At 39.8% G+C, this 26351-nt stretch overlaps 1 protein-coding gene across 2 annotated transcripts; it reads right to left on the bottom strand.

The window, feature by feature from the left end:
- Positions 1-1994: 1994 nt before the first annotated feature.
- On the bottom strand, positions 1995-19453 carry LOC102940200 (lipase member M-like). Of its 2 annotated transcripts, XM_007071576.4 has the most exons (10): positions 19187-19453; positions 16799-16913; positions 12612-12729; positions 11591-11789; positions 10446-10555; positions 9208-9344; positions 8329-8475; positions 7184-7255; positions 2773-2844; positions 1995-2561 (listed from the first exon to the last, which is right to left on the bottom strand). In XM_007071576.4, exons 2-10 carry the CDS (start codon positions 16904-16906, stop codon positions 2328-2330), a joined length of 1197 nt encoding a protein of 398 aa, XP_007071638.1. In that variant the 5' UTR covers positions 16907-16913; positions 19187-19453; the 3' UTR covers positions 1995-2327. The 2 variants fall into 2 exon arrangements, with proteins under 2 accessions (XP_007071638.1, XP_043407546.1); XM_043551611.1 differs by lacking the exon at positions 8329-8475.
- Between the last annotated feature and the right edge of the window lie 6898 nt (positions 19454-26351).

Genomic DNA, 26351 nt, shown 5'->3' with positions numbered 1-26351 from the left:
TTGTTCATCATAGGAAACAGCCTAAAAAGGCGAGGAATAGACTGCTGATCCCTAATGATATTGTTGGCCCTTTTCAACCCTGAGCAGCTAGTCAAAGCTTTGGGCCCCAGGGATGTTCCAGTTAGAAGTAGAAATTGATGGAGTTGCTTTGATGCCGTTCTTTTTTATTTACAATGAACATACAAAGTTCTGTGTCTCTGAGCGCAGAGGGAATCAAATAGCAGGAAACAGCTTATTTGCTCACCACACCAAAAGCACTCTTAGCCGTCAGCTCAGACAGCTCTTCCCAGGATTCTTCCAGGGCCAGCCACCATGTTTTCAGCTGCCTCTTCAGGCTGTGTTCCCCTCTCTGTCTGTTCTTGACTGATCTCTCTCACACACACACACAAAATACTCAGCCAAAATCTCCCAGGCAGGTTCACACATCCCTTTTGTCTTAGGTGGGGCTTATGCTAATACTTATGTTAACTGAAGGGTGAGTCCATAGCTAGTAATCTCAATAGGGTTTTACCTCAATGCAAAATATAATTGATTTTTCCTAATGTACATAGAGCATACCTATGTACCTCAGTGATGAGCAATTTATAAATGCTGATTCTATTGGGAGTTAGGGCCTAAATGCCTGTGTGGATCTGGGCCAAAGAGATTAGATTGAATAGAATTATATATTCAATCAATGCAACAAAAAAACACAAACCCATGCAAAACAAAGGGTGGCCTGGGAGTAGGGTCTGGGGAACAGACATATTCTGCAGAGAAGCCAGGTGGTAGACAATCAGAACTTTTAAAAAACACTGCTTACACTGGTCCTGAGTGTAAGGGCTAGCAGATCTTTATTGTTTCATCCCAATGATAGCTGGGTGTGGGGGCAGGAGTATGTCTGCCATTTCTGAACAGCAGATAGACAGGGTACTGCTCAGCACTTCCACACACACACACACACTCTCACCACTGGACTCTCTTCTGCCTTCCATAGCAGGAGTGAAGTAAAGTGATTCTTTGAGAAATGTCAGATTTCAGAGTAGCAGCCATGTTAGTAAAAAGAAAAGGAGGATTTGTGGCACCTTAGAGACTAACCAATTTATTTGAGCATGAGCTTTCGTGAGCTATAGCTCACGTCATCGGATGCATACTGTAGTACTCCTTTTCTTTTTGCGAATACAGACTAACACGGCTGTTACTGTGAAACCTGCCATGTTAGTCTGTATCTGCAAAAAGAAAAGGAGGACTTGTGGCACTTTAGAGACTAACAAATTTATTTGAGCATAAGCTTTCGTGAGCTACAGCTCACTTCATCAGATGCATCATCGGATGCATTCTGTTATTTTCTTTGTTGGGCCTGTCCTGTAGTAGGTGACTTCTGGGTACTCTTCTGGCTCTGTCAATCTGTTTCTTCACTTCAGCAGATGGGTACTGTAGTTCAAAGAATGCTTGATAGAGATCTTGTAGGTGTTTGTCTCTGACTGAGGGGCTGGAGCAAATGTGGCTGTATCATAGAGCTTGGCTGTAGACAATGGCCTTCATCCAGACCACACCACTGTCTACAGCCAAACCCTATGATACAGCCGCATTTGCTGCAGCCCCTCAGACAGAAGCAAACACCTACAAGATCTCTATCAAGCATTCTCACAACTACAACTGCTGAAGTGAAGAAACAGATTGACAGAGAGACTGCTGAATTGGCATTAATTTGCAAACTGGATACAAGTAATTTAGGCTTGAATAAAGACTGGGAGCGGATGGGTCATTACAAAAAGTAAAACTATTTCCCCAGGTTTATTCCCTTCCCCCCACACCCCACCCCCCCGGCTGTTCCTCAGACATTCTTGTCAACTGCTGGAAATGGTCCACCTTGATTATCACTACAAAAGGTTTTTTCCCCCCAGCTCTTCTGCTGGTAATAGCTCACCTTACCTGATCACTCTCCTTACAGTGTGTAACACCCATTGTTTCATGTTCTCTGTGTATATAAATCTCCCCACTGTATTTTCCACTGCATGCATCCAATGAAGTGAGCTGTAGCTCGCGAAAGCTTATGCTCAAATAAATTTGTTAGTCTCTAAGGTGCCACGAGTCCTCCTTTTCTTTTTGAGAAATGTAGCTTTGTTTCCTGAAATGATGCTGTAGTTATCGAAAATCAGCAGCAGGATAGAAAATATGACAACAACAAAAGTAGTGAAAATACAGCCAATCATAGTAAGTAATGGAGTCAGTAGAAGGGTTAACTTTTTTATAAAAAGGAAAATAGGCCTGTTCTCTTACACAGAGAAAACAAGCTTCATCAGAGGAAGCCATCATTAACCTAAAGCATGTCTACTGTATGTGGTTTATGGATGCTTCTCCATTAGGTCAATAATTTCACTGTACATGCGCAGCGGTGCATCCAGCCCCCAGAAGAAATCCAGATGTGCCCATTCAGGAATGTTTTTGTAATGAACAAGATTAATAATTTGAGGAAGTAAAATATTAACATCCTTTAAGTCTGCAAGCAAGTCTTGTCCACCAGTCCATATTGCAGTTGGCACTGTCATATCTTTTATCTTGTATAAAGGAGGGGTGGCCTGGAAAATAGTGAATAGTGTAGAAATGAAAGTCTGTGAAGTCACAGCAAATTTTATACACATCCATTCAGTAAATAATGAGAGAAGCTGCTCCTCAATCAAAACCAGGAAGAAAAATACCCCTTACTCCCCCCACTCCTGGGCTCTCTTCCCAATTGTTTTATTTTTCCAAAGATGATGGCACTGTTAAGCAAAAAAATCATAACCCTACCTGACCAAATTTCACCATATTCTTGGTTTGACTGCGCCAGTTATAAGCTTGGAATTCCCCTGAATTAAGTATCTAATATGAAAAGCACGAAAGATAAAAAGTTACAATTCTAATATACAAATCAATTGATCAGGGGATAAAAAGTAAGTCATGAAATCTTTCACCTCAAAGACTTTGGTTGGATTCCACCTTACACTATGTTGACAGCAATTACACTTAATCCCATTTCAAGGCTATGTGGAGGCCTACACTAAATTAGTTAGGGGTTTCAGAGACAAGTGGATAGGTGTCGCTGTCAGTTTCCCAGAAATTACCAACAGTCGGTAACCTTGTTAGCACAATGGGGTCCTGGTCCATGAGTAGGGCTCCTAGGTATTTTGGTAATACAAATAATAAATAGCAATAAGGACTAACTGGGCTTGGGACACCAAATTACAGCACCTGTCATATTTGCCAACTGGTGGACGGACACTAGTATAGAATGAAATCATTTTTCCCCCTTGAGCCTCTATAAAAGATTAAAATATATGATCTAGTTAAAAAGGAATTATTTGGGGAAATTCTATGGCCCATGTTATACAGGAGGTCAGACTAGATGACCACAATGGATCCTCTGGCTTTGGAAGCTATGAATCTGTATCTATTTCTTTAAAGAGATACAGGTCACACATAAAAAGTACACACATAAAAAGTAGGACTGTCAAGCAACTTAAAAAAATCGCTATTAATCACGCGGTTAATAATAGAATACCATTTATTTAAATATTTTTGGATGTTTTCTACATTTTCAAATATATTATTTCAATTACAACACAGAACACCAAGTGTACAGTGCTCACTTGATATTTGTTTTTCATTACAAATATTTGCACTGTAAAAAACTAATGAAATAGTATTTTTCAATTCACCTAATACAAGTACAGTAGTGCAATCTCATTATCATGAAAGTTGAAATTACAAATGTATAATTATGTACAAAATATAACCGCATTCAAAAATAAAACAATGTAAAACTTTAGAGCCTACAACTCCATTCAGTCCTACTTCTTGTTCAGCCAATTGTTCAGACAAGCAAGTTTGTTTACATTTGCAGGAGATAATGCTGCCCACTTCTTATTTACAATGTCATCTGAAAGCGAGAACAGGCGTTCTTATGGCACTGTTGTAGCCAGCATTGCAAGATATTTACATGCCAGATGCGCTAAAGATTCATATGTCCCTTCATTCTTCAACCACTCTTCCAGAGGACAAGGGTCCATGCTGATGACAGGTTCTGCTCGATAACAATCCAAACCAGTGTGGACCAACGCATGTTCATTTTCATCATCTGAGTCAGAAGCCACCAGCAAAAGGTTGATTTCCTTTTTGGTGGTTTGGGTTCTGTAGTTTCTGCATCAGAGTGTTTCTCTTTTAAGACTTCTGAAAGCATGCTCCGCACTTCGTCCCTCTCAGATTTTGGAAGGCACTTCAGATTCTTAAACTGGTTCAAGTGCTGTACCTATCTTTCAAAATCTCACATTGGTACCTTTTTTGTGTTTTTTCAAATCTCCAGTGAAAGTGTTCTTAAAACGAACAACATGTGCTGGGTCATCAGCCAAGACTGTTATAACACGAAATATATGGCAGAATGTGGGTAAAACAGCTGGAGTCATACAATTCTCCCCCAAGCAGTTGAGTCACAAATTTAATTAACGCATTTTTTTTTAGCGAGTGCCATCAGCATGGAAGCATGTCCTCTGGAATGGTGGCTGAAGAATGAAGGGGCATATGAATGTTTAGCATATCTGGCATGTAAATACCTTGCAATGCCGTCTACAAAAGTGCATGCGAACACCTGTTCTCACTTTCAGGTGACATTGTAAATAAGAAGCGGGCAGCATTGTGTCCCGTAAATGTAAACAAACTTGTTTGTTTTAGCAATTCGCTGAACAAGAAGTAGGACTGTGTGGACTTGTAAGCTCTAAAGTTTTAAAATGTTTTGTTTTTTAGTGCAGTTATTTAACAACAACAAAAAAAACCCTACATTTGTAAGTTGCACTTTCATGATGCAGAGATTGCACTATGGTGGTTGTATGAGATGAATTGAAAAATACTATTTCTTTTATCATTTTTACAGTGCAAACATTTGTATTCAAAAATAATAATGTAAAGTGAGCACTGTACACTTTGTATTCTGTGTTGCAATTGAAATCAATATATTTGAAAGTGTAGAAAAACATCAAAAATATTTACTAAATTTCAATTGGGATTCTATTATTAACAATGCAATTGAAACTGCAATTAATAACAATTAATTTTTTGAGTTAATCACATGAGTTAACTGTGATTAATCAACAGCCCTAATAAAAAGTATAATCAGGACAAATTTCCCAAATGTTCACACATCCAAAATATCTATTTTGCCTCCCTTTTGTAACACTTTGAAGTCTGCTTTGGATTTAACTATCTTGAGTAATTTTATATCTGCAAACTTTGCCACCTCACTGTTTACCCCTTTTTCCAAATCACTTATGAATATACTGAACAGCACTCGTCCCAGTATAGATCCTTGGGGGACCTTGCTATTTACTTCTCTCCATTGTGAAAAGTGACAATTTATTCTTACAGTTTGTTTCTGTCTTTTAACCAGTTATGGATTCATGAAAGGACCTTCCCTCTTATCCCATGACTGCCTACTTTGCTTAAGACCTTTGGTGTGGGACTTTGTCAAAGGCTTTCTGAAAGTCCACGTACACTATATCCACTGGATAACCTTTGTCCACTTGCTTGTTGCAACACAAAGAATTCTAATAGATTGGTGAGGCATGATTTCCCTTTACAAAAGCCTTGTTGACTCTTCCCCAACAAATCGTGTTCATCTGTGTGTCTGATAATTCTCTTATATATTATAGTTTCAACCAATTTGCCTGGTACTGAATTTAGGTTCACTGGCCTGTAATTGCCAGGATTGCCTCTGGAGTCTTTTTAAAAAATTGGCATTATATTAGCTATCCTCCAGTCATCTGGAACAGAGGCTGATTTAAGCAGTAGGTTACATACCACAGTTAGTAGCTGTGCAATTTCATATTTGAATTCCTTCCGAACTCTTGGGTGAATACCATCTGGTCCTGGTGATTTATTACTATTTAATTGATCAGTTTTTAATTTTATCATCTCAATCTGTTACAGTTCCTCAGATTTGTCACCTAAAAAAATGGCTAGTGTGGGAAGCTCCCTGATATCCTCTGCAGTGAAGACTGATTGAAAGATTTTATTTAGCTTCTCTGCAATGGCCTTGTCTTCCTTGAGTGCTCCTTTAGCACCTTAATCATTCAGTGGCCCCACTGATTGTTTGGCAGGCTTCTTGCTCCTGATGGACTTTAAAAAATGTTGCTGTTAGTTTTTGTGTCTTTTGCCGAGTTGTTCTTTAAATTCTTTTTTGGACTGCTTAATTATACTTGCACACTTGACTGGCCAGAGGTTATGTTCATTTCTATTTTCCTCAGTAGGATTTGATGTCCAATTTTTAAAAGATGTCTTTTTTGTCTCTAGCTGCCTCTTTTACTCTGCTTAGCCATGGTGGCACTTTTTGGTCCTCTCATTGTTTGTTTTTTTTTAAATAAGGAGGATACATTTAGTTTGAGCCTTTATTGTGGTGTTTTTAAAAAGTTTCCATGCAGCTTGCAGGGATTTCACTCTTGTGACTGTTCCTTTTAATATCTGTTTAATTAGCCTCCTCATTTTTGGGTGGTTCCTCTTTCTGAAGTGCTGCTGTGGTGCGTTTCTTTGGTATTTTCCCTCCTGTTCAAGTGTTTGTGGTTGCAATGGCTGCATATGCATATTTGCAAGTGCACGGTACTTGGAAGTGTTTCCTTCTCTGGCCCCCATCCTGCACTATTGGCAGAGTACTTATCTTAGTATAAGAATGTCTTATCTTATACTGACCACAACACCAAAAATTCATCAACCCGGTCATACAAGATTTCCTTTTCCTAGAATATGCAATCACACAAGGAAAAATAGTAAACCTACTGACTAGAAAAATTATTCTCTGTAGTTCTAATACTGCCTCTGAATTGATAGGTTGTATAGAAAAAAGGATGTAATAAGAGCTGTTATAAGGAGTAATTAATTAAAGTAAGAACCTGAGCCTTTTCGTTTGCTGTACCGTATATATATTAGTAAGCCTACGTGGCGCATTACCCTTCCCTCTGATTTCCAAATGTGCTTGTCTTTCCTGGAGGAATTTCAATACCTGTTGTTTTAATGTCAATAAAAAGTACTGGTTTTGTTGAGATTTCAGTTGTACACCACAAATTAGGCGAGTTTCCAACCCATTAGCTGTAACTTCATTTGAGAATATTAAATATACCCAATTTGTATAACATTCAGTGCTTAGTACCTACTTTGCGGCCTAAAAGCTGAACAGTACCTGGCTCCAGTGGATTATATTTTGCACAGATGTTCCTGCTGGGGCTCGGGCTACATATACATTAACACGACTCTGAAAGAAAACATTCAATGAGGGACCAGTTCCACCCCTTTCTCACAGAGTAGGATCTTTTCACCAGAGTACTTCTGGTGATAGCAGTGGGACTACTCCTGGAGTAAGGTACTCCATAAGAGTAAGGGTGGCAGGATCAGGCTTTACCAAGTACTTCAAATGTGGCAACGCACTGGATACAGAAAAACATTGTGCAGAATTTTTAACGGAGTTATAGTCTCAAAGGATATGAAGTCAACCCTTTTGATAAGGCAGGAGATTTATCCAAGAGACTACAGAGTATTTATTTAGTTCACACTTGTAGGGATTAATAGCTAGGATTTGGGATATGAGGGGGAGCCCTTGATGGTCCAGGAACGTGTTAACTACCATAAACATATACAGCCAAATCCTGAGTCATGTCTTTAAGAAGCTGTTACACATTCCATAATTCAGCAAAACTCTAATTCAAAAATCAAAGGGGATTTTGCTTGAAAAAAGTGCAAGTAAAAACTTGAGGGGCAGATTGTTTTGCCTAGAATTGCACGAAAAAGGGATCCTCCAAGTGTCAATCTCCCTGTTCATGCATGTCTTTCATTCTTGGACCCCTGGAGAGACCTCTGCAGTGTTGAGGAGTTAGATGAGGGGGCTGGGTTTGCTACCAAGCATTGTTCCTCTCTCCCTTCCAACCTTAGAGGGAATCTGCTGAAAATGGGGTGCAGCCTGAGGCTTAATAACCTCTTCTGGGTGACCCAGTGCACTGTGAAACCCCAGTTATAAACAACAGTTCCATAGGCAGCAGCCAGCTTATTTCCCTAAACACTTGTGAGTCTTGGGACATCTGTGGATTCTGGGGACTGAACTGCCTGAATTTCTGACAGGTAGAGCAAAGCTCTCCCCCAACACAGGAACATAGCCCTCTGAGGGTTTTCTTATCTCTCACACCATTCCTGTGGACTTTTCCATGGAAGGATGTGATTTGGCCCTGACTAAGGACTTCAAGATTCAGGCCACAGAGTTTCAAGTTAAAAATGAATACAAATACAGGGGCTAGAAATCTCCCCACACAACTCAGCCAGCTGGGTTGTACATACCATATTTATGTTATTCACATTGTAGCCTCCCAGAACGAAGAAGACATTTCCACAAAGCTTAGCAAAAATGCTGCGGCCACAAAAGGAAACAACTAGCTTTCTCAGCCATTCACTTTGGTGAAATAATTCCCTTCTGCCAAGCAAGACCTGTAAAAACACAAAGGTATTGCTCACTTACTGAATTGTTCTATGCATTTTTCTTTTTTCAACCCACCCCCCCCCATCCGTTATACTCTATTTCCCCCTTTTTATTTCCTCCCCTTCCTTATTGATTACACCCCTATTTTTCCTCCCTGCTGGCCACATACTGCTTGGCAGGGGGGAGGGAGGGACATGTGGGAAGTAAGTTGTTTGTTTATCCTTCAAACAGGAGTAGCACAGGCATAGCCCAATCAATGTGCTTCAGATTTTTTTGCCTGTTTAATGATAGACTCACTTTCAAGTTAACTCCAGTTCTGCTTTTGCTCCTGAACCTGCAAATACTTATGCACACGAGCAGTTTTGCACAAATAAGTAGCCCCACTGACATCAATGGGATTACTCACACTTGCGTAACACTTATGCATGTGATTTAGTGTCTGTAGGACTGGAGCCACAGCAATTCTTCTGGAGTTACAGTAAATATAGGTAAGTACGTTTTTTTAAGTCATGAACTTAACTTTGTGGAATGAAATATTCTCCTTTTGTATTTCTGGACATAAGTAAGAGAAAGACGTAAGGAAATCAATTAATTCACCCAGTGTTGAGCTGAACATCTTTAACCACAGACATGAACAGACCCATAAATTTCTAGTTAAATATATGTTTTCAGTTCGTCCATTTTAAAAGTCAAATAAATATTTAGATGATCAAATATTTTAAAGTAGAAGTACCACATACCCTGAGAAACTTTTCAGGAAGATACAGGAGTTTTACTGCAGGGCTTCTGGCATATTTAACTGTAGTTACAGGGGCTAAGGCAAAATACAGTTTGATTCTTTTAGCCAGCTGGGGCATTGTTGAAAATGTAATGAAAGCTGAGAAAATTCAAGAGAGAAGTTAACTAGAGCAACTTTCATAAACTAAATTATCAGTATTTACCCTACTCCATCCTGCAGTTTCAGACTTACAGGCAATCCTATAGCTATTCAAATATTGATTGATTATTGAAGTAAGTGTTCATCCTAGAGTTCATTTGAAACTCCACTATCCTCCCTGTCCTACAGGCTTGCAAACTATTATCTTACATACTCCTCCTACACTGATACTTTATCTCCACTACTTCTCCAAAAATTCATCCCAAGTATATATACTATTTAGCTCTGAAGATACATGCATTACTCTCCCAAACAACTGCCTCATCATATTGCCTTTGTTTTTATCCTCCACTAAACCCAACCCCTCTGTGTGCAGCCATCTCCATATTGTGCTTGCCTTATCTTAAGCCCTGATCCCCCAGTTAGATTCCAAACCCCTTAACGCATGAATTGGGCCATTTTAAACTCCAGTGTAAGTCAAAATCATTGGAGTTACAGCAGGAATGCATTTGGCCCATTCTGTTTTGTTATCTTTCATATAAATAAAAATTGGATTCATTAAAGTTGCCTACATTTTACAACTGTCAGTTTAGGAAGTGTTTTTACATCTGAATTTTAGGTCACTCATAAAAGGAGTCAGAGAGATCCAAACACAGTCTTCACTACTGTGTAGCAGTGCAGACATGATTCCATAACTAGAGCCCTACCAAATTCAAGGTCCATTTTGGTCAATTTCATGGTCATAGGATTTTTTAAATCACCAATTTCATGATTTCAGCCATTTAAACCTGAAATTTCATGGTGTTGTAATTGTAGGGGTCCTGGGACTCCAAAAGAAGCAGAAGTAAGGGTGGCAATACCATAACCCCCCTGAAATAACTTTGTGATGCCCTGCAACTGCATTTTGGGTCAGGACCCCGAATTTGAGCAATGCTGGTCTCCCCCATGAAATTTTTATAGTAGAGAGTAAAAGCACACAAATGACCAGATTTCATGGGGGGAGATCAGATTTCATGGTCCGTGATGTGTTTTTCATGGCCATGAATTTGGTCGGGCCCTATCCATAACACATCAGTCTGCATTCCTTGTAACATTACGTACCTATAGTGGCACCCTGTGAATAGCCAACATAATACAACTGCTCTTGTCCAGTTTTCTGCATAATAAAGTTTAGCACTGCTGGAAGGTCAAACTTCGCCATCTCATCAAAACTGCAGAGAGAAAGGATGCAAAACATGCATGCATAAATTAAATCTCACGTGAGTTAGCACTGGATAAGGGAAATCTAGGTTTGTCAGATGAGAAAAAACAAACTGTTTTGTGAATAATTCTGCTTTTTTGAGTGCTAGGTCTTTGTAGCGCTTAGTGTAAAAGAGACAGTTCACTAATTTCCGAGGTGCTTTCTGCTCATACCTGAGGGATTGATCCAGACCCCATTGAAGTAAATGGACAGACTCCTTTTAATTTGAGGGATCTTAGGATCAAACCATGAGTGCCTAATCTTCTTATGTAGAAGGAAGAATTAATTACACAGTGATGGAACCATTTCCATTGTGACACAGGATCATATAATGTACCACTACAGTCTAGTCTTCAAACAATCATTAAAATAAAAGTGCACTGGAAGCCCTAGTGATTGAAGTTTGAGAGAAGGATAGCTCAGTGGTTTGAGCATTGGCCTGCTAAACCCAGGGTTGCGAGTTCAATCCTTGAGGGGACCATTTAGGGATCTGGGGCAAAAATAAGGGACCGTATTTGGTCCTGCTGTGAAGGCAGGGGACTAGGCTCAATGAACTTTCAAGGTCCCTTCCAGTTCTATGAGATAGGTATATCTCCGTATTAAATTTAAAGTTTTCTGTTTGTCTTCAGGGAAGATACAGTGTGGACACAGGCAGTACAGTCTTCCATGAGCCCGTTGTTGAACCTCGGCAGTGTCTGATAGGCCAACGAGGACTCCAATTAGTGCCAGTTATGGTAATATTTTTACAGTGTGGACAGATCACAGCCAGCTCATGATCCAGCACCAGCTTCTAAGCCAGCAGATGTCAACAATTTTTACTCATTGTCAACCTGCATTGAGTTTAAACCAATGACCTAGATTCACTCTGACACCACAGTGATGGGTGCTTTATAAAAATCTAGATAGATGACCAGACAGATAAAAATGAAAGATTTCAATATCCCATTATCAATATCCCAAGTCCCTCCAAATACTGTTTCCAACAGTGCTCAATAATTCAGTCTACCTGAAAGACCAGAACTCATCTTGCTCAATAGAAAGATTCAGGTGTCTTCTAGACCAGGTGTTCCCTCTGCTGTTTCCCATCCAAACGTCATAGCCAGCATCTGCTAGTATGAAGCCCAGGCTGTTATTGGCCAGGTTTGTGACCCAGTTGCTAGCATCTCCTAGTAATCCATGTTGGAGAAACACAGCAGGCTTTACAGCTGAAAGAAAAAAAAAACATTTTACTGAGCTGCTTGATTAATATGGTAATACAATGATAATCCTGTCCAGTACTCAAAACTGTGATTCCCAGTCCTGCGCTGGATTAAAGTCAGACTCCTATGGATTTTTTTTTAAGTGTGTATCCCTTTTTCAATTTGTTATGCGATATAATGAATGCCTGGACTTTTAAAAAGTAGATTTCCTGTTTATCTTAGGAATACCAGAATGTAAAGTCTAGTCTCCCTGGTTTTACTGAAGTTCTGGCGGAACTGAGAAATGAGCTTCTAAATACCTTAATTTAAGTAGTAAAGGCATGAAATATTTAATAAAAGCCTTCTTTATTCAAAATGTTAATTCATCACTGAGGTTAAACAGGTGTGAACAAAAGCAACCACAACACAAACCATGAGATCCAAGGAAGAAACTGGGCTCTCCTGACAGTGGGTGTTTGGGGTAGATTACACTTTTTTTTTTTAAGACTTCTACTGATCAAATGCCAAATCGCTCATAATCAGAGCACAAGCTTCAGTTCATTCAAGGCCAGATTTTCAAAAACAGACCATTAGCACATGGGTGCTGGAACCAGGAGTGCAATGGCTTTCAACACCCCCTCTATACAAATTGTTCCAATAGCACTGATTTAGCACCAAATTCTGCTCACCTTACTCACAAAAACATTTCCATCAACTTCAGTGTGACTACCCACTTAAGGCAAGCAGGACTTGAGTCCAAACTTATGCAGATTGGCAAAGCAATTTAGACACCTGTTTTTCAAAATGTGTCCTCTTAAGTCTTCCTTGCTTTACAGAAATAAATCATACCCGTATTCCCCTGATTTTCTATTCCATAAGGGATTCTGTTAATGCTAAGGATATAGCCATCTTCTGTCACCACTTCATACTCCTCACTGGGATACCCTCTATAGGTAATGAGCTCGCTCTGCAAAAGAAAACACAAATGCTTTTGCTTCAGATGGCTTACGGGTGTCCATTTTCTACACAGTATGTGCATGGAAGGATCTCTGTGATGAGAAAACATTGTGGACTAGACCAGCTGAGGATCTGGTCCCTTAGTTATTAAGTGTCCAAAACAAAAAGAAAATGTCATATTTTAATGACACATCCCTCAAACTACCCCTCTTTTCTTTCATACTCCACAATACATTCTGGAATGTTTTAGCAGGAGTGTTGTAAGAAAGACATGAAAAGTAATTCTCCCACTCTACTCAGCACTGATAAGGTCTCAGTTGGAGTACTGCGTCCAGTTCTGGGTACCACACTTTAGGAAAGATGTGGATAAATTAGAGAAAGCAACAACAAATATTAGAAGTCTAGGAAACATGACCTACATGGAAAGATAAAAAAAATGTGTTTGTTTAGTCTGGAGGGGAAAAGACTGAGTCTTAAAGTACGTAAAAGGTTATTATAAAAGGGAGAATGATACATTGTTCTTATCCACAGTGTACGGGACAAGAATCAATGGGCTAAAATGCAGCCAGGGAGATTTAGGTTAGACATTAGGAAAAACTTCCTAACTAAAAGAGTAGTTAAACACTGGAACAAATTACTGTACCTAGGGAGGTTGTGGAATCTCCATCCATCATTGGAGGGTTTTAAGAACAGGTTAAATAAACACCTGTGAGGAATGACCTAGATAATACTAAGTCCCACTCCAACTGCAACAATAACATTGATCACATTCTCAAAAGATTCCCTGAAAGTTAACCTTTCAGTAGATCAGAGAACTTTTGCAGGAAATTGAAAAGAAATGTTATTTTTGTGATTAAAAACCCTTAAAGTTGGCTCCTTTTTGATAGGTTTGCCAGTTACATAACCCTTTTCTTTGTCTCCAATGAAATCAACTAACACTACAAAATTTGAACATAGGTAGATATTGACATTCACTCATGCAAGGAGCACTTTTCAAGGGCAGGAACAGTAAAATGATTACAAATTTAAGATGTAAAATGCTGACATTTTTAAGAGTGTAAAATGTGGTGCGGTGGAGAAAACTTAGGTCTATGGACTCTATGTTGAGGTTTGGTGAGATGATGATTCATTGGTCCCTATGCAGCTAGGGAGTGCCAGAGAAGACATGTGGAATAAGTTGGAAAGGGGGTAGGAGGGAATAGGGAAAAAGGAATGATCTCAGGTAGTGTTAAAGTCAGTTTTTGAACTTTTCTGATACTGAATTTCCAGCTTTTTAGAATAGAAATATTATGAAACCACCTTAACTTTCAATTCAAAATTGCCTGTGAACTAAGCAAACCTCACAACAGCCCCATAATATACGGTTATGTCCATTTTACAGTAGGCTACATGATGGCTCAGAAACGCTAAGTGACTAAATATAGCCCTGTATTCACAAATTTTTGTAATAATCTTTGTACAAAGTATGCCTTGTAAGGTATCATTTGAAAACTCAATTTGCTGGTCATTGTTGTCCTGATAAAATGTGTATGGCAACATTGTATGCGAAGTTATAAGATTTTCCTATATGACTTTATTAACACATAGAATCATAGAACTGGAGGGGACCTGGAGAGGTTGTCTAGTCCAGCCTCCTGCACTTGTGGCAGGACTAATTATCTAGATGATTCCTGACAGGTGTTTGCCTAACCGGCTCTTAAAAATCTCCAATGATGGAGATTCCACAACCTCCCTAGGCAATTTATTCCAGTGCTTAACCACCCTCACAGTTAGGAACTTTTTTCTAATGTCCAAGCTAAATATCCCTTGCTGCAATTTAAGCCATTGCTTCTTGTGCTATCCTCAGAGGTTAAGAAAAACAATTTTTCTCTCTCCTCCTTGTAACAACCTTTTATGTACAGTACTTGAAAACCGTGATGTCCCCTTTCAATCTTCTCTTTTCCAGACTAAACAAAACCTTTTTTTCAATCTTCCCTTATAGGTTATGTTTTCTAGACCTTTAATAATTTTTGTTGCTCTTCTCAGGACTCTCTCCAGTTTGTCCACATCCTTCCTGAAATGTGGTGCCGAGAACTGGACACAGTACTCCAGTTGAGGCCTAATCAGAGCGGAGTAGAGTGGAAGAATTACTTCTCATGTCTTGCTTACAATACTCCTGCTAATACATCCCAGAATTATATTCACTTTTTTTGCAACAGCGTTACACTGTTGAATCATATTTAGCTTGTGATCCATATGATCCCCAGATCCCTTTCTGTAGTACTCCTTCCTAGTCCCAGTCATTTCCAATTTTGTATGTGTGCAACTGATTGTTCCTTCCTAAATGGAGTACTTTGCATTTGTCCTTATTGAATTTCATCCTATTTACTTCAGCCCGTTTCTCCGGGTTGTCCAGATCATTTTGAATTTTAATCCTATCCTCCAAAGCACTTGCAACCTCTCCCAGCTTGGTATCATCCACAAACTTTATAAGTGTACTCTCTATGCCATTATCTAAATCATTGATGAAGATATTGAACAGAACTGGACCCAGAACTGATCCTTGTGGGACCCCACTCATTATACCCTTCCAGCATTTTCCAAAACCCACTGCCCTGCCCAAACTGAGGTTGGCAAACAGGTCTGTCATAAACAAAGGAATGTGTGCTCTGCTTAATTTGCATGTAAGCAATAAAGAGAATCATCAAGCAGGAAGGGAAACAAAGGAAGGGAAACAAAGAAAGCTGAACAGGTGAGAAAAAGGCATCAGGGTAATCCTTCCACATAGAATTTTTGTCTCTTGGTGCCCATCTGAAAATGTTGAATCTGAACCAGAGAAGGGGTCTGTATCTACAGGGTTTGATCAGAAAGACTGCTGAAAATATATGGTGAGAAACTGCTTGAATCTGATATAATTTGTTAAGTTAGGTATTAGAAAATGTCTTATCTTTATTTTTCCTGTAATCATGTCTGACTCTTATGCCCCATTTCTTGTACTCACTTAAAAATCTCTCTCTTTGTAGTTAATAAACTTGTTTTATCTAATCCAGTGTGTCTAAGTTGAAGTGTCTAGGAAACTACATTTGGGATGGCAAGTTGTGCACATATTATTTATTTTAAAGAAATAACGGACCTAATGTAACTTGTGTTGTCCAGAAGAGGACTGGGCTGTATGGGACATACATTTCTGGGGGGAAATCTAAGACTGGGGGTGTGTTGGGGTCACCCTGCAGTATAACCAAGGCTGGTGAGAGCCAGCGTGTAATCCAAGTGTGGCTGGCAGACTGCAGTCACACACAGACACTCAGCATGTGGCTTGCCTGCTGGAAGGCTGTTTGTGAGCTGCCCAGGTGGGAGCTACTTCAGTAAGGCATTGTAAGGCACCCAAGGTTGCATGGCAAGGGTGACACAGCTGTTTCTGAGCCAGGATTGGACCCAGGTATGTCACAGTGACTTGCCCAGGGTCACACAGGAAGTGAGCAGAGCTGGCTCATTGCTCTGAAACCACCACTGTCCCAGAGCTTTAAGGTTCCACATCTGCTGCTGGAAGACAGGGTCATTTTACAGAGATTCAGCATTCTTTACCCTGCAGGGCAGTAGGATCAAAAATTTTTAAAAGAAACTAGTGATTTAAAGGGGCTTGATTTTCAGGGAGTGAGTGCTCAGCACTTTTTGAAAATCAGCCCCTTTACTATGTCTGATGCTGGGCACCCCCCAAAATGGAGATATCCAAATATCACAAATCACTTCCAAAAATGTTGGCTGAGGAAGTATGTAGTTCCAGAACCCTCAGTGCTTGCCCTTTTCAGCTGGAAGGCTGGTGCTGCTGCAGCAATCAAATATTCAAAGGGGAAATTTTACTATGCCACTTTAGTAAAGAAAAATAGAACTTGTTGTAGTTTCTACCCCTCATAAGCTGGACTCCTATACATGTAGATAGGAAGGAACATTTGGCAAAACAGAATGACAGTAAGTGTTTGAGAAGAGGGGAAATGTTAGCAAAGTGCATCTCACCTGCACCTGTTAATGCAGACCATTCTAAACAATTTTGTGCTATCAGCATTCCATTCATTTTAAATTAATTCCAATGAATAACTTACAATGTTCATATATGCTTCAGGATACACATGATCTCTCTTCATTCTTATGAGTTTCTCTGAAGATACAGATCCTTGGAACAAATATGCCACTGTAATGAATAGCCACATCTTGGTTCTGTGTAAAACAGCACATTCATCTGTTAACAACAGTGCTCTCTCTGCACATACAATACAATGCAGACACTGCACTATATCCGATGAGAAGTGAATTGCTGAGAGATGAAGCTTGGTGTGGTGAAGTTGTGCCTGGTACCACAGTAAGCCATCTGGCACAGCCCCTGATTGCTTATGCATTGCAAGCAGCAAAAACTGGAAGCAAAAAGCAAAGGTAGCTTGGCAGCAGCCTGCATTCTCTGTTAAGTTCATCCAATACTGGATGAAAAGATCAGTAAACCAGGAGGAGAACAGTACCTGGAGAAAGGGCCCTGTAGACATTCTCAGGGAGCACACACTATTGGAGTGATATAGTTTTGCATGTTCGTTGTAGGTTACTTACATCAATTAGCAGCTGTCTCTGCTTGGGTGTGCTAAGAGAAGGGGTGATGGGATCCATTTCTTTGTAATGCACCCACGCAAGAGTCAGGCACATTACCATCTCAGGACTCCCTTGCATGCTAGGCTGTAGTGCCCAGGGGCAAATTATTCATACCTGTCCATAGCTCTCCAATGAAAATGAGGCAGATAAAAAACCTAGTTCAGAGAGCTATTAAAATTGGATTAATTAGCCCTAGTAACCCTCCATAACAAAGGTGCTAGACATTTGGTGGCAGGGAACTAATCTCAGGATCAACACAAGGAATGTCATTGTCACCTGTATAAACAATACCTGATGGCCTCATTCTTGGCATATCTGAATTAACTGAGTCACTGGACCCAGCTCCATATACTATTTTTGTGTTTTTTATCTTTTGTGTAAGATAAAACTGCCTGGGAATGAGTGTTAGGTAAAGAAGAGGCAAGCCAGACGGTTCAGGGAAATGCTGGGTGTCCACAAACCTCCCCATCTGAAAAAAATTAGAAGAGAAAAGTTTGAAGTTTTGGTTTTTGGTTCAACATTTCTGTGGTTCTGAAATGTTAGTTCATTTATACTTAAATAAAGGTTAAAAAACTGTTAAAAAGGTCACAATGCCTTGAGTGACCCAAACCCATTTTCTTCTGGGTCATCGGTTCTCCAAAATTTTGAGTTTTTGTCCCAATTCCAGATGGAAACAATTTTCAATATTGCAAAAATTCTTGCAGGATGGGAAAACCTTTTCCCATGTAGCTCTAATAATGATCGTCCATTCAGTCTCCAATTCCTTACATGTAACTCTTTTTCCTCTTTGATACCCATCCTGAAAGATTAAGGATTAAATTAATGATGAGGTTTTAGTTGCCTCACTTCCTGATCCTATTGCTTAATCTCTTAGGATGGATATTGAAGAATTACACATAAGGAGTCAGCAAAATCTCTGAATGGGTGATGAGTATGCTATGCACTAGGGATGACTATCAACAGAAGCAAGAGTTGCACCGCTGCTGAGTAGTCAGCACTTTTGAAAATCAGGTGACTTATGTAGCAACCAACTAAAGACTTCAGATCCTAAATGTAGACACCCAGTTTTTAAAAACTTGGCCAAAATTTGCAATTTATACAAACTACCTAAATGTCAAAGTTCCTCTACTTAACGGGATAAGAGGGTGGGCCTTGAGAAATTCAGTTGAGTGCAGCAAGATCCAACCACACCGTGGGAATAAGAATGTAAGTGGATGAGGACAGGACAAAAGGTGAGAGGGTATTTATTAAATGTGTCTTTGGTCTGTGAATACCTCTGAATTGTTTTGTAGATTTCAGAGAACCAGTAATGTACATCTAAGCTGAGCAGATTTCACTGGCAAACACACTGCAGTTGCTGCTCCTCAGGCCAATAAGCATCTGTGGTAGTCTTTTCAGAAAAGCTGACATAAATAAAGGGTTTATTTTTCCTCTTGGAACAAAAGTTACCCACACATATATACACAAAGATATACACACTGTATACACAAGGTCCCTTTTTAAAAAATATTAGCTGTTTAGAAAAGTTCACTTCTTTTATAATGAAAAGGATAAATGCATTTTAAAGTACTTTCAGATCAACTCATCCTTCCTACTCATTCTCTCACCTCTCTCCCCCCACCAAAAAGATTTACAGACCAGAAAAGAATGAGTTGTACAGTCACCCTTTATCAGAAACCACCTTTCAGCAAGCAGCAATTCTTTTGTCCATGTAATTTTAAACAACAACAACAAGCCTTGGAAAGGTTACTTCTCAACAGCACATGCTAAACCATTATTTGGCTTTGTCTCTTGCAACCCCAAGAAAGCCATCACACAATTCTGGGTCAGAGTGAAGTGAAAGTATTACCAACCTTGTGCTCGAGTTCACTTGTTCCACTCAGAGATTCCGATACAGGAGAGATGGCAACTCTGATTGCCCCAATGTTTAACAGCAGCACTAGGTAAAAGAGATAAACAATGTGATATGGATAGCACAAAAGTTTTCCAGCGATGGCAATGAGCACTGACTTCTCTCCTCTTCCTTTTACTTGGCAAGTTAGCAGCACTTCAACTTATTCATATTAAAGGGAGTGCACTGCTCTAGTGCTACTTATAAGAGCTGACTGCTTTGACTTTCACAGAATGCCGTAGTTTTAAAGGGAATACCAAGCCCCTTGAAGTGGAACAGCCTCGTCAGGAATTTCAAATACAAACATATTCACAGAGGTATCACGCCAATAAAACCTGGAAGGATTCCCTTTTTTACCGCTAGCCTGCCAAGCCAGTTATATTCTTGTTCTATGGAGGGGATGGAAGGTAACCTCATTCTTTGATGCCATGATAAATACAAATTTTACAGCACAAAAATGTTTTTATTCTCTTTTATGCACATGCTGCCATTCCATATTGCTAAAGTGATGCAGAAGCAGCTACGGGGATTTCCATATTCTGATTACACAGGCATACTCTCATGTGAATTCCATACACACAATAATGAATATACAAACCCCTTTGGTGTGCAATTATAATTATCAAGGTATTATGTAATATAACAGTCAGTGTGGAAGCAAGCCCTAAAAAGCACTACTTGTTTAAATGGCTCGTGGTGTACTGTCCACCACATTCTCAGTGCCCTCAACTGTTGGGCCCAGCCTCTGGTAGGAGTGGGCCCAAGTATACATTTATTACATAGTGGCGTAACAGTGGGCCTACCATTCAGGTAACGTGACCTGCTCTTTACGTCCCAGATTAGAAATTCACAAGGATGTTGGCTGAAAGGCTTTGGAAGTGAATTGCCAGGTACCTTTTTAACTGTAAAAGGCTAAAGAAGACCATCACAGCTGTTAGAAAATTGTGCTTGGTATTCAAGCTTAACCTGAGATAAATACTAAACAGCTTCAAATCTCAAAAGTATTTTCCCCAGCACAGTTGGGACTGAGCTGGTTCCAAAGCTGTTTATTTGCTTCCCAGAGCAAGTATAGATTGGAAGCTTTTGGGGAGAACCATCCCTTTGGCCTGGGTTTGTACAGCACCTAGCACGGTGGGACCCTGATCCATGATGGGGGCTCAGAGGAACACCCAGATTACAACTTATAAATAGTAATAAGAAATGTGGTCAAAGTTCATTTCTTTATAGTCTGAGTGTAGCAACAGCTACTGTTCTTTATACGATGTCCACTTCAATTTGGTATTTTTAAATCTTGAAATGAATCATTCCTTGTTAGAGAGTTTGTTTTTTGGCATTTAAATTTCTTATCAGACACTGTTCTCCTGAACAAGACTAAGAATGAGTTAACTGACTCAAAGCTTTGTCTGTGTGTTTGGCTGAACCTCTTTCAAGGTTTTGAATAATTCTATTTATTTTTATTATTAGTTCATGCAACTCCCCCCAGCAGTTTTGGTTCTGGTTAGGACCAGATGTATTTGAATTACTATAAGAAAGATTGTTCTTCTAGTATTTCCAGCCCAGGCAGAAATGAGAAGGAAAGTTTTAGGAGGGAGTCTGATCCCATGAGATCTGCTGTCACAGAGTCCTGAACTCAGGACCCGGCCGGAAAGTAAAAGAGGAAATAATTATCAAATATCTCATGTTAGAATGTACTTATAAATGTTATGTCTATCCCTGGATTTTGTCTATCCCTCCTTTCAGCAGGAGCTCCAAGTCCCCTTATCTTTGAAGAACAACATGAATTTCAAGAATGGACTGTTCAAATATGTGCTTACCTTTGAATGCCTCACATTGTTCAGATTCATTAAGCTGTGGTGTTAACTGATTCTGAAGAAAGTCTGATTCATTCTTCTGGGGAAAGTTGTATCTTATGGAAAAATATGGAATTTACAACAAAGGACATGATTGGTAGAATCAAACAAATGTGCCAACTCCATAAATGTCAACGTATTGGCATATTGACTATTGCAGGGCAGGACTATTGAGCTCAATGGGACTACAGATGTAATAAGTGCTTGGTTTAGTAGTAAATGTTTAGAGGATCAGATGCTTAGGGCTTAGTCCTCCCAAGACTTATAAACGTGCTTAATTTTATGCACATGGGTAGTCTCGGTTTATAGAAATTATTTATTACTGTATATTCAAATGTTCAAGTAAGGAACATTTGTGGAGCACAGGAGCCACTTAACCATAGGTTCAATTTTTCTGCACCCCAGATGAATAGCTGAACAAATTTTGAATTGAAACAACAAGAAATTAAAGTTCCAGATCCAAACACCCCCTTAACTTGGTAGGTTCAAAATGGAGATCGGAGTGGATCAGACTCATAATGCACAACCACAAAAGAAAAAAAAAGTGATGGAGATAGCAAATAAAATAAGTGGCAACTAATGTAAAACCAGTGAGACGATGTCCTGCAGCATCTTGGTTGAATATGCAGGGCTCTGTATATGCTCACAATGCCTCTCTGAATGTTGATGATTCTTTTATATTATTAAAACAATCCATTTCAATTAAATGAAACCATCAACAAGGCATTCTGATTTTCTTTTATATTAATGTGAGCTGCAATTAATCTTTAATACATGTTAATCTCAATTACATTGTCACACAATGAGTGGGTTATTTGCTTGGGGAGACAGGGATGAGTTAATTTTGCACACTGTATTCCTACTTGCGTTTATTAAGTAGAAGGCATACACTCAAACAGAAATATTACCAGAGGTTTCAAAACCAAAGTGTCTGTTGCATCCTGTATATCCAATACCATTATCAGAACTCCAGTAAATAGCTCTCTGTACTATAGTTCTAAGTCAAACTGTTCCTTTCATTTTAGTTTTTTACAGAACAATCCTTCCAGTGTTGCATTAACCTGTCTCTTGTCTCTCCTCATACAAATCAAATCCTTTGGGCCTAATTTTCAGGAGACTTCTTCCACTTACATACATGCTGTTTTGCTTGTGTACGCATGTACAGGTGTGCTTTGTTGTGCAATATCACCTGTGCAGGCAGGTGGTGGGATCTATCACTTGCACACTCCAGTGAGTATTTTTATATGAAAAACCTATTTGTCCAAACGGATTTCACATGGAAAAATTCCATTATCTGACACCTGGTAAATGTGGGAATCAGTTATCAAGGTATCTAGATTCTCCATCTGCCTCTTGAAAATTCATTCTGCAGCAGCTTCATTGTGGAGATTTAAAAAAGTATTTACAGATGAAAGTGAATAATACAATCAGTGCACGTCTCTGTTATTTATTTTGATATGAAATTCAACTGATTATTGCTCCACATTGAGTTCTCATTATGCAACTTATTTCTACATTGACAACACAACTGCCACGAGGCTGTACTTTTCTGCTTCCTCAATACACAGCTCAACAAACCAGGATGGATTTTCTGGTATCATTAATAGTGTGACTGGCAAGGCATACACAATTCACAATCTTACTGGAAACAAAGGCATTTTCAGAAACAAATACCTTCAAAAACCATTTTTGTTTTCAAAAGGATTTTGTAGCTAGGACCAAGATATAGTCCCCAAAGAATGGCTCAAAGAAGTTTAATATTTCCCTTAAGATCATATTTTAAAACCCTCATTTCTCATCAGAGATATTGGGGACTATGTTACTGACAAAGCCATATCATGGCATCTGCTCTTAAGCGGAATTCCCCATAAAATCATCAGGGAGTTCTGCTTTTAAAAAAATGCCCAGAGCTAAAGGTGTCATCCTAAAGGCAAATCAACCACGAAAGTCCTATTTCAACTCATCCATGGATGAAAGGAAATCAGGATAGCAGCAGACAAATTCAGATCAGTTTTTCCTCTATCATTAGGTCTTATCCTCCTTGGAAAACGGACATATTTTAAAAGTTTTGCCTCTACATTTGTAGTCATGAAATCTGCTTTATTTTTCAGGAATTTGTTTTCTGAGATTAACACAATTATCACATCGTTGCTCCGAAAAGTACAGTGAACTTCTAGGTATTTCCCTGTATTCAAATAATTGGCCCCCAACTTTTATGTTCAGCTGAGCTGCACTCAGAGCACCATGAGAATGAAGGAAGAGTCAAAGGTCACATTTAAACAACAAATCCTGGGGCTGGTTTAGTCCTTTGCACAATTTAAAGCAACCTCAGAGCTGTTAGTAGCTCCAAGGGGATGTCCCAACAACCAGCAGCTACTGGAACGCAATGGTGCCCCAGGCACACATCCCTTTTGCCTCGATCTGTATTCTGGGGAGCCAGGGTCAGGGACTCCTCCATGCAGGGGCATTCTGCAGCTGGCTAGTTACTAGAGTGATAATGTAAAACTGGCCTAACACAAAGGGACTGTATAGTACTTGAGAAAAGGGCCTTTTATCTCTGTCAGAAATAGGTCTTGCACATGGTCTTGTTAATGCACAGTCATGCACACAATATAGCCCCCTAGCCCTGCCCTTCTGTTACCAAGTTGTTGCCTCTTGCAGTCTCAGAGTTTTTGTAAGGCCAAAATTTCTTCCACACATGGATGGTCATATTTTGACTTTTAACACTTGCTTTCCCTGCTGTTCTTCTGAATTCATAGATGTTTCAGTGGTGCTAGTTTCCCTTTAGCCATTATTGTCTACTGTTAGGTAAGAAACCAAAGAAGTGAAAAAACACCAAATAAAATCCTTAGAACCAGATGGCATATGGAGCAACAAGAATAAACCTGTTCTTTCTGTGGCTTCTGATGTCTCTCTTTATATTGTACGAGGAGAAAAGAAAAAGAGGTAAGAATAATAATGGCAAAAGTTATTAGGCTTTTTCCCATAAAATGTATTTTCTTAAAAAGATATTTAAGCCATATCTAAAGTTTAATCTCTTTGCTCTAAACATTAAATTCTCTAAAATTTAACACACAGGATGATTGCATCTGAGATTCAAAAGCTATGCTTTTTCTGGTGCATCTAATATCCATAAAATATAAATAAGCACAAAGATAAACAGAAAAAGGGATCAACTGTTTTGGTTTCTCTCTGCTTTGAAAACGGCATTTATTACTTATTTGTTTTATCCAGGGATCAAGGCACCATTGTATTCAACAACAAGAGGCAGACCCTCCCCCAGAAATCTCATAGTTGAAGATTATGACAGGACACAACATATGGATAAACAGACAAACTCAGGGAAGCCAAAAGGAAAAGTGACAGTAGGAATATTTACATAAAGTAGTAGTACCAGTTGGCGTCGTACATATCTATATGTCTCTACAAATATAAATCCCTCGGTACCTGCAAGGGAAGTGTCTGATTTTTGCTTTGTGCAATTATCCCTAGTAAATCAAAACTGTCACCAAATTTCCGGGGACAATGCAACTGCAGCACTTCAGATAATTGAATCTGACAGCATTCCCCACCTCCAATCTCAAATCAGATGGCCACATTATTAATAAAAACTAAAAGCAATAATAATAGAGTAATAATTTTATATTATTTCTTAATGAGAGAGCAGATATTTGGGAGGGGGAGTGTAGAATCTCAAATACTATTTTTCAGTATGCGATAATGAAAGGTGATCGCAGAGGAGGAAGAAGTCTCTACTCTCCACAACCCTAACCCTGGCCTGGAGAGGTTTATCTACCGCAGCCCTAGCCTGGGGAGCCCTACCCTTCACACTTCTAACCCTAGCCCAAGGAGCCCAACCCCTCCTAGCTAATGGCAGCCTGAGAAATCCTACCCTCCACAACCCAGCCCTAGCCCCAATTTTAACTCTACTCCAGAGAGCCCTGTTCACCCCAACCCAAAACCCTAGCCTGAGAAGCCCTATCCTCCACAAGGCCTAACCCTAGCTTCAGGAGTCCTATATGCTGAACTCTAACCCTAGCCAAATGACTAGTACCTGCTCCATCTCTAGCCCAGGGAGGCCTGCCCTTCCCCACACCCTGCACCCATCCTAGGCGGGGACCCCTACTGTCTCCAACCCTAACCCAAGCCCAGGAAGCAATACCTACCCCAACACTAAGCTTAGAATAAGGAACCCATCACTTCAACTCTGCTGCAAGCCTAGGGAGGCCTGCATACCACAACCCAAGCCCAGGGAGTCCTACCCTCCAAACCTTTCCCTATCCTGAAGAGCCCTATGCCCCAACCCGAACTTTAGCCCAAGGAGCACCACCTGCCCCAAACCTAACTCTAATCCATGGTGCCCTATCTGCCCCAACCATAACCCTAGCCCTGGGGAGTCCTACCCTTCACAGCCCTAAACCTACTTTTGGGAGACCCTACCCTAGGCACCTTAACTGCTGGCTGGGATGCCCTACTTTACACAACCCTAATCCTAAACCAAATTGCTCTCCCCATCCCACTGCCAACGATAGCTTGGGAACCCACCCCTCCACAATCCTAGCTCCTGGAGGCCATACCGCCCCAGCTGGAATCATAGCCCCATGAAGCCCTATCCTCCACTCCCCTAAATCCTGTAAAGCCCCAATCACTACCCTAATCCTAACCCCAGGGAGCCCTCTGAGCCCCAGCCTGAAATCCTAACCCCAGGTGAGCTTCTATAGAAACTTTTTAGCTAAAAACAAAACACAGCCCTGCAGGAGGCAGGATCAAAGATAAGATCAACCTCTAATGGAAACTGTAAAATAGGTGGTAGTTGGAGCTGCTATTGTGGCCAATGCCAATCAGGAATAGTTTCTTATTGTTAACGGTTCTACCCAGCTACCCATGTGTAACTTTACAGCTAATAGCCCCTAATAAATACATTGGTAGCTAATGCCAAAATCCACCATTATGTTTTCAAAGACGTGATACTGTAATTGTAACAAGATTTTTTTTTTTTTATTAAAGTGAGCTGAACAAGTTAACCATGAAGAAAGCACAGCAAGGCATCACCCTGCAGTTTGACAGCTATTTCTTCATCAGGTGAAGGGTTGTACTCTAAACATGCAGAGATGCTTTGAGTCTCCACATGAAATCCAGATGGTTCCAATCAGGATTATACTTGTGCTAAATGAGATTTATTTTAGGAAGCAACATGGCAACATCCTTTGGGACAGCAAGGCAGTTATGTCCACCACTCCAAATCATAACTGGCACCTTCATAACAGTGTCATTGTG

The sequence above is a fragment of the Chelonia mydas genome, chromosome 7 (assembly GCF_015237465.2).
Source record: "Chelonia mydas isolate rCheMyd1 chromosome 7, rCheMyd1.pri.v2, whole genome shotgun sequence".
In the NCBI taxonomy this organism is placed as follows: Eukaryota; Metazoa; Chordata; order Testudines; family Cheloniidae; genus Chelonia; species Chelonia mydas.
This window is presented reverse-complemented; position numbering and strand designations above follow the sequence as displayed.

Bases quoted from the DNA above. Each gene is read 5' to 3' on its own strand.
- LOC102940200 (XM_007071576.4), bottom strand. From the start codon at position 16,906: ATGTGGCTATTCATTACAGTGGCATATTTGTTCCAAGGATCTGTATCT. The intron at 12,730-16,798 runs GTAAGTTATTCA...TTTCTTTTGCAG, and splicing joins CTGAAGCATATATGAACATT to AGCGAGCTCATTACCTATAG. The intron at 2,845-7,183 runs GTACTGTTCAGC...TTTTCATATTAG, and splicing joins ATATAATCCACTGGAGCCAG to ATACTTAATTCAGGGGAATT.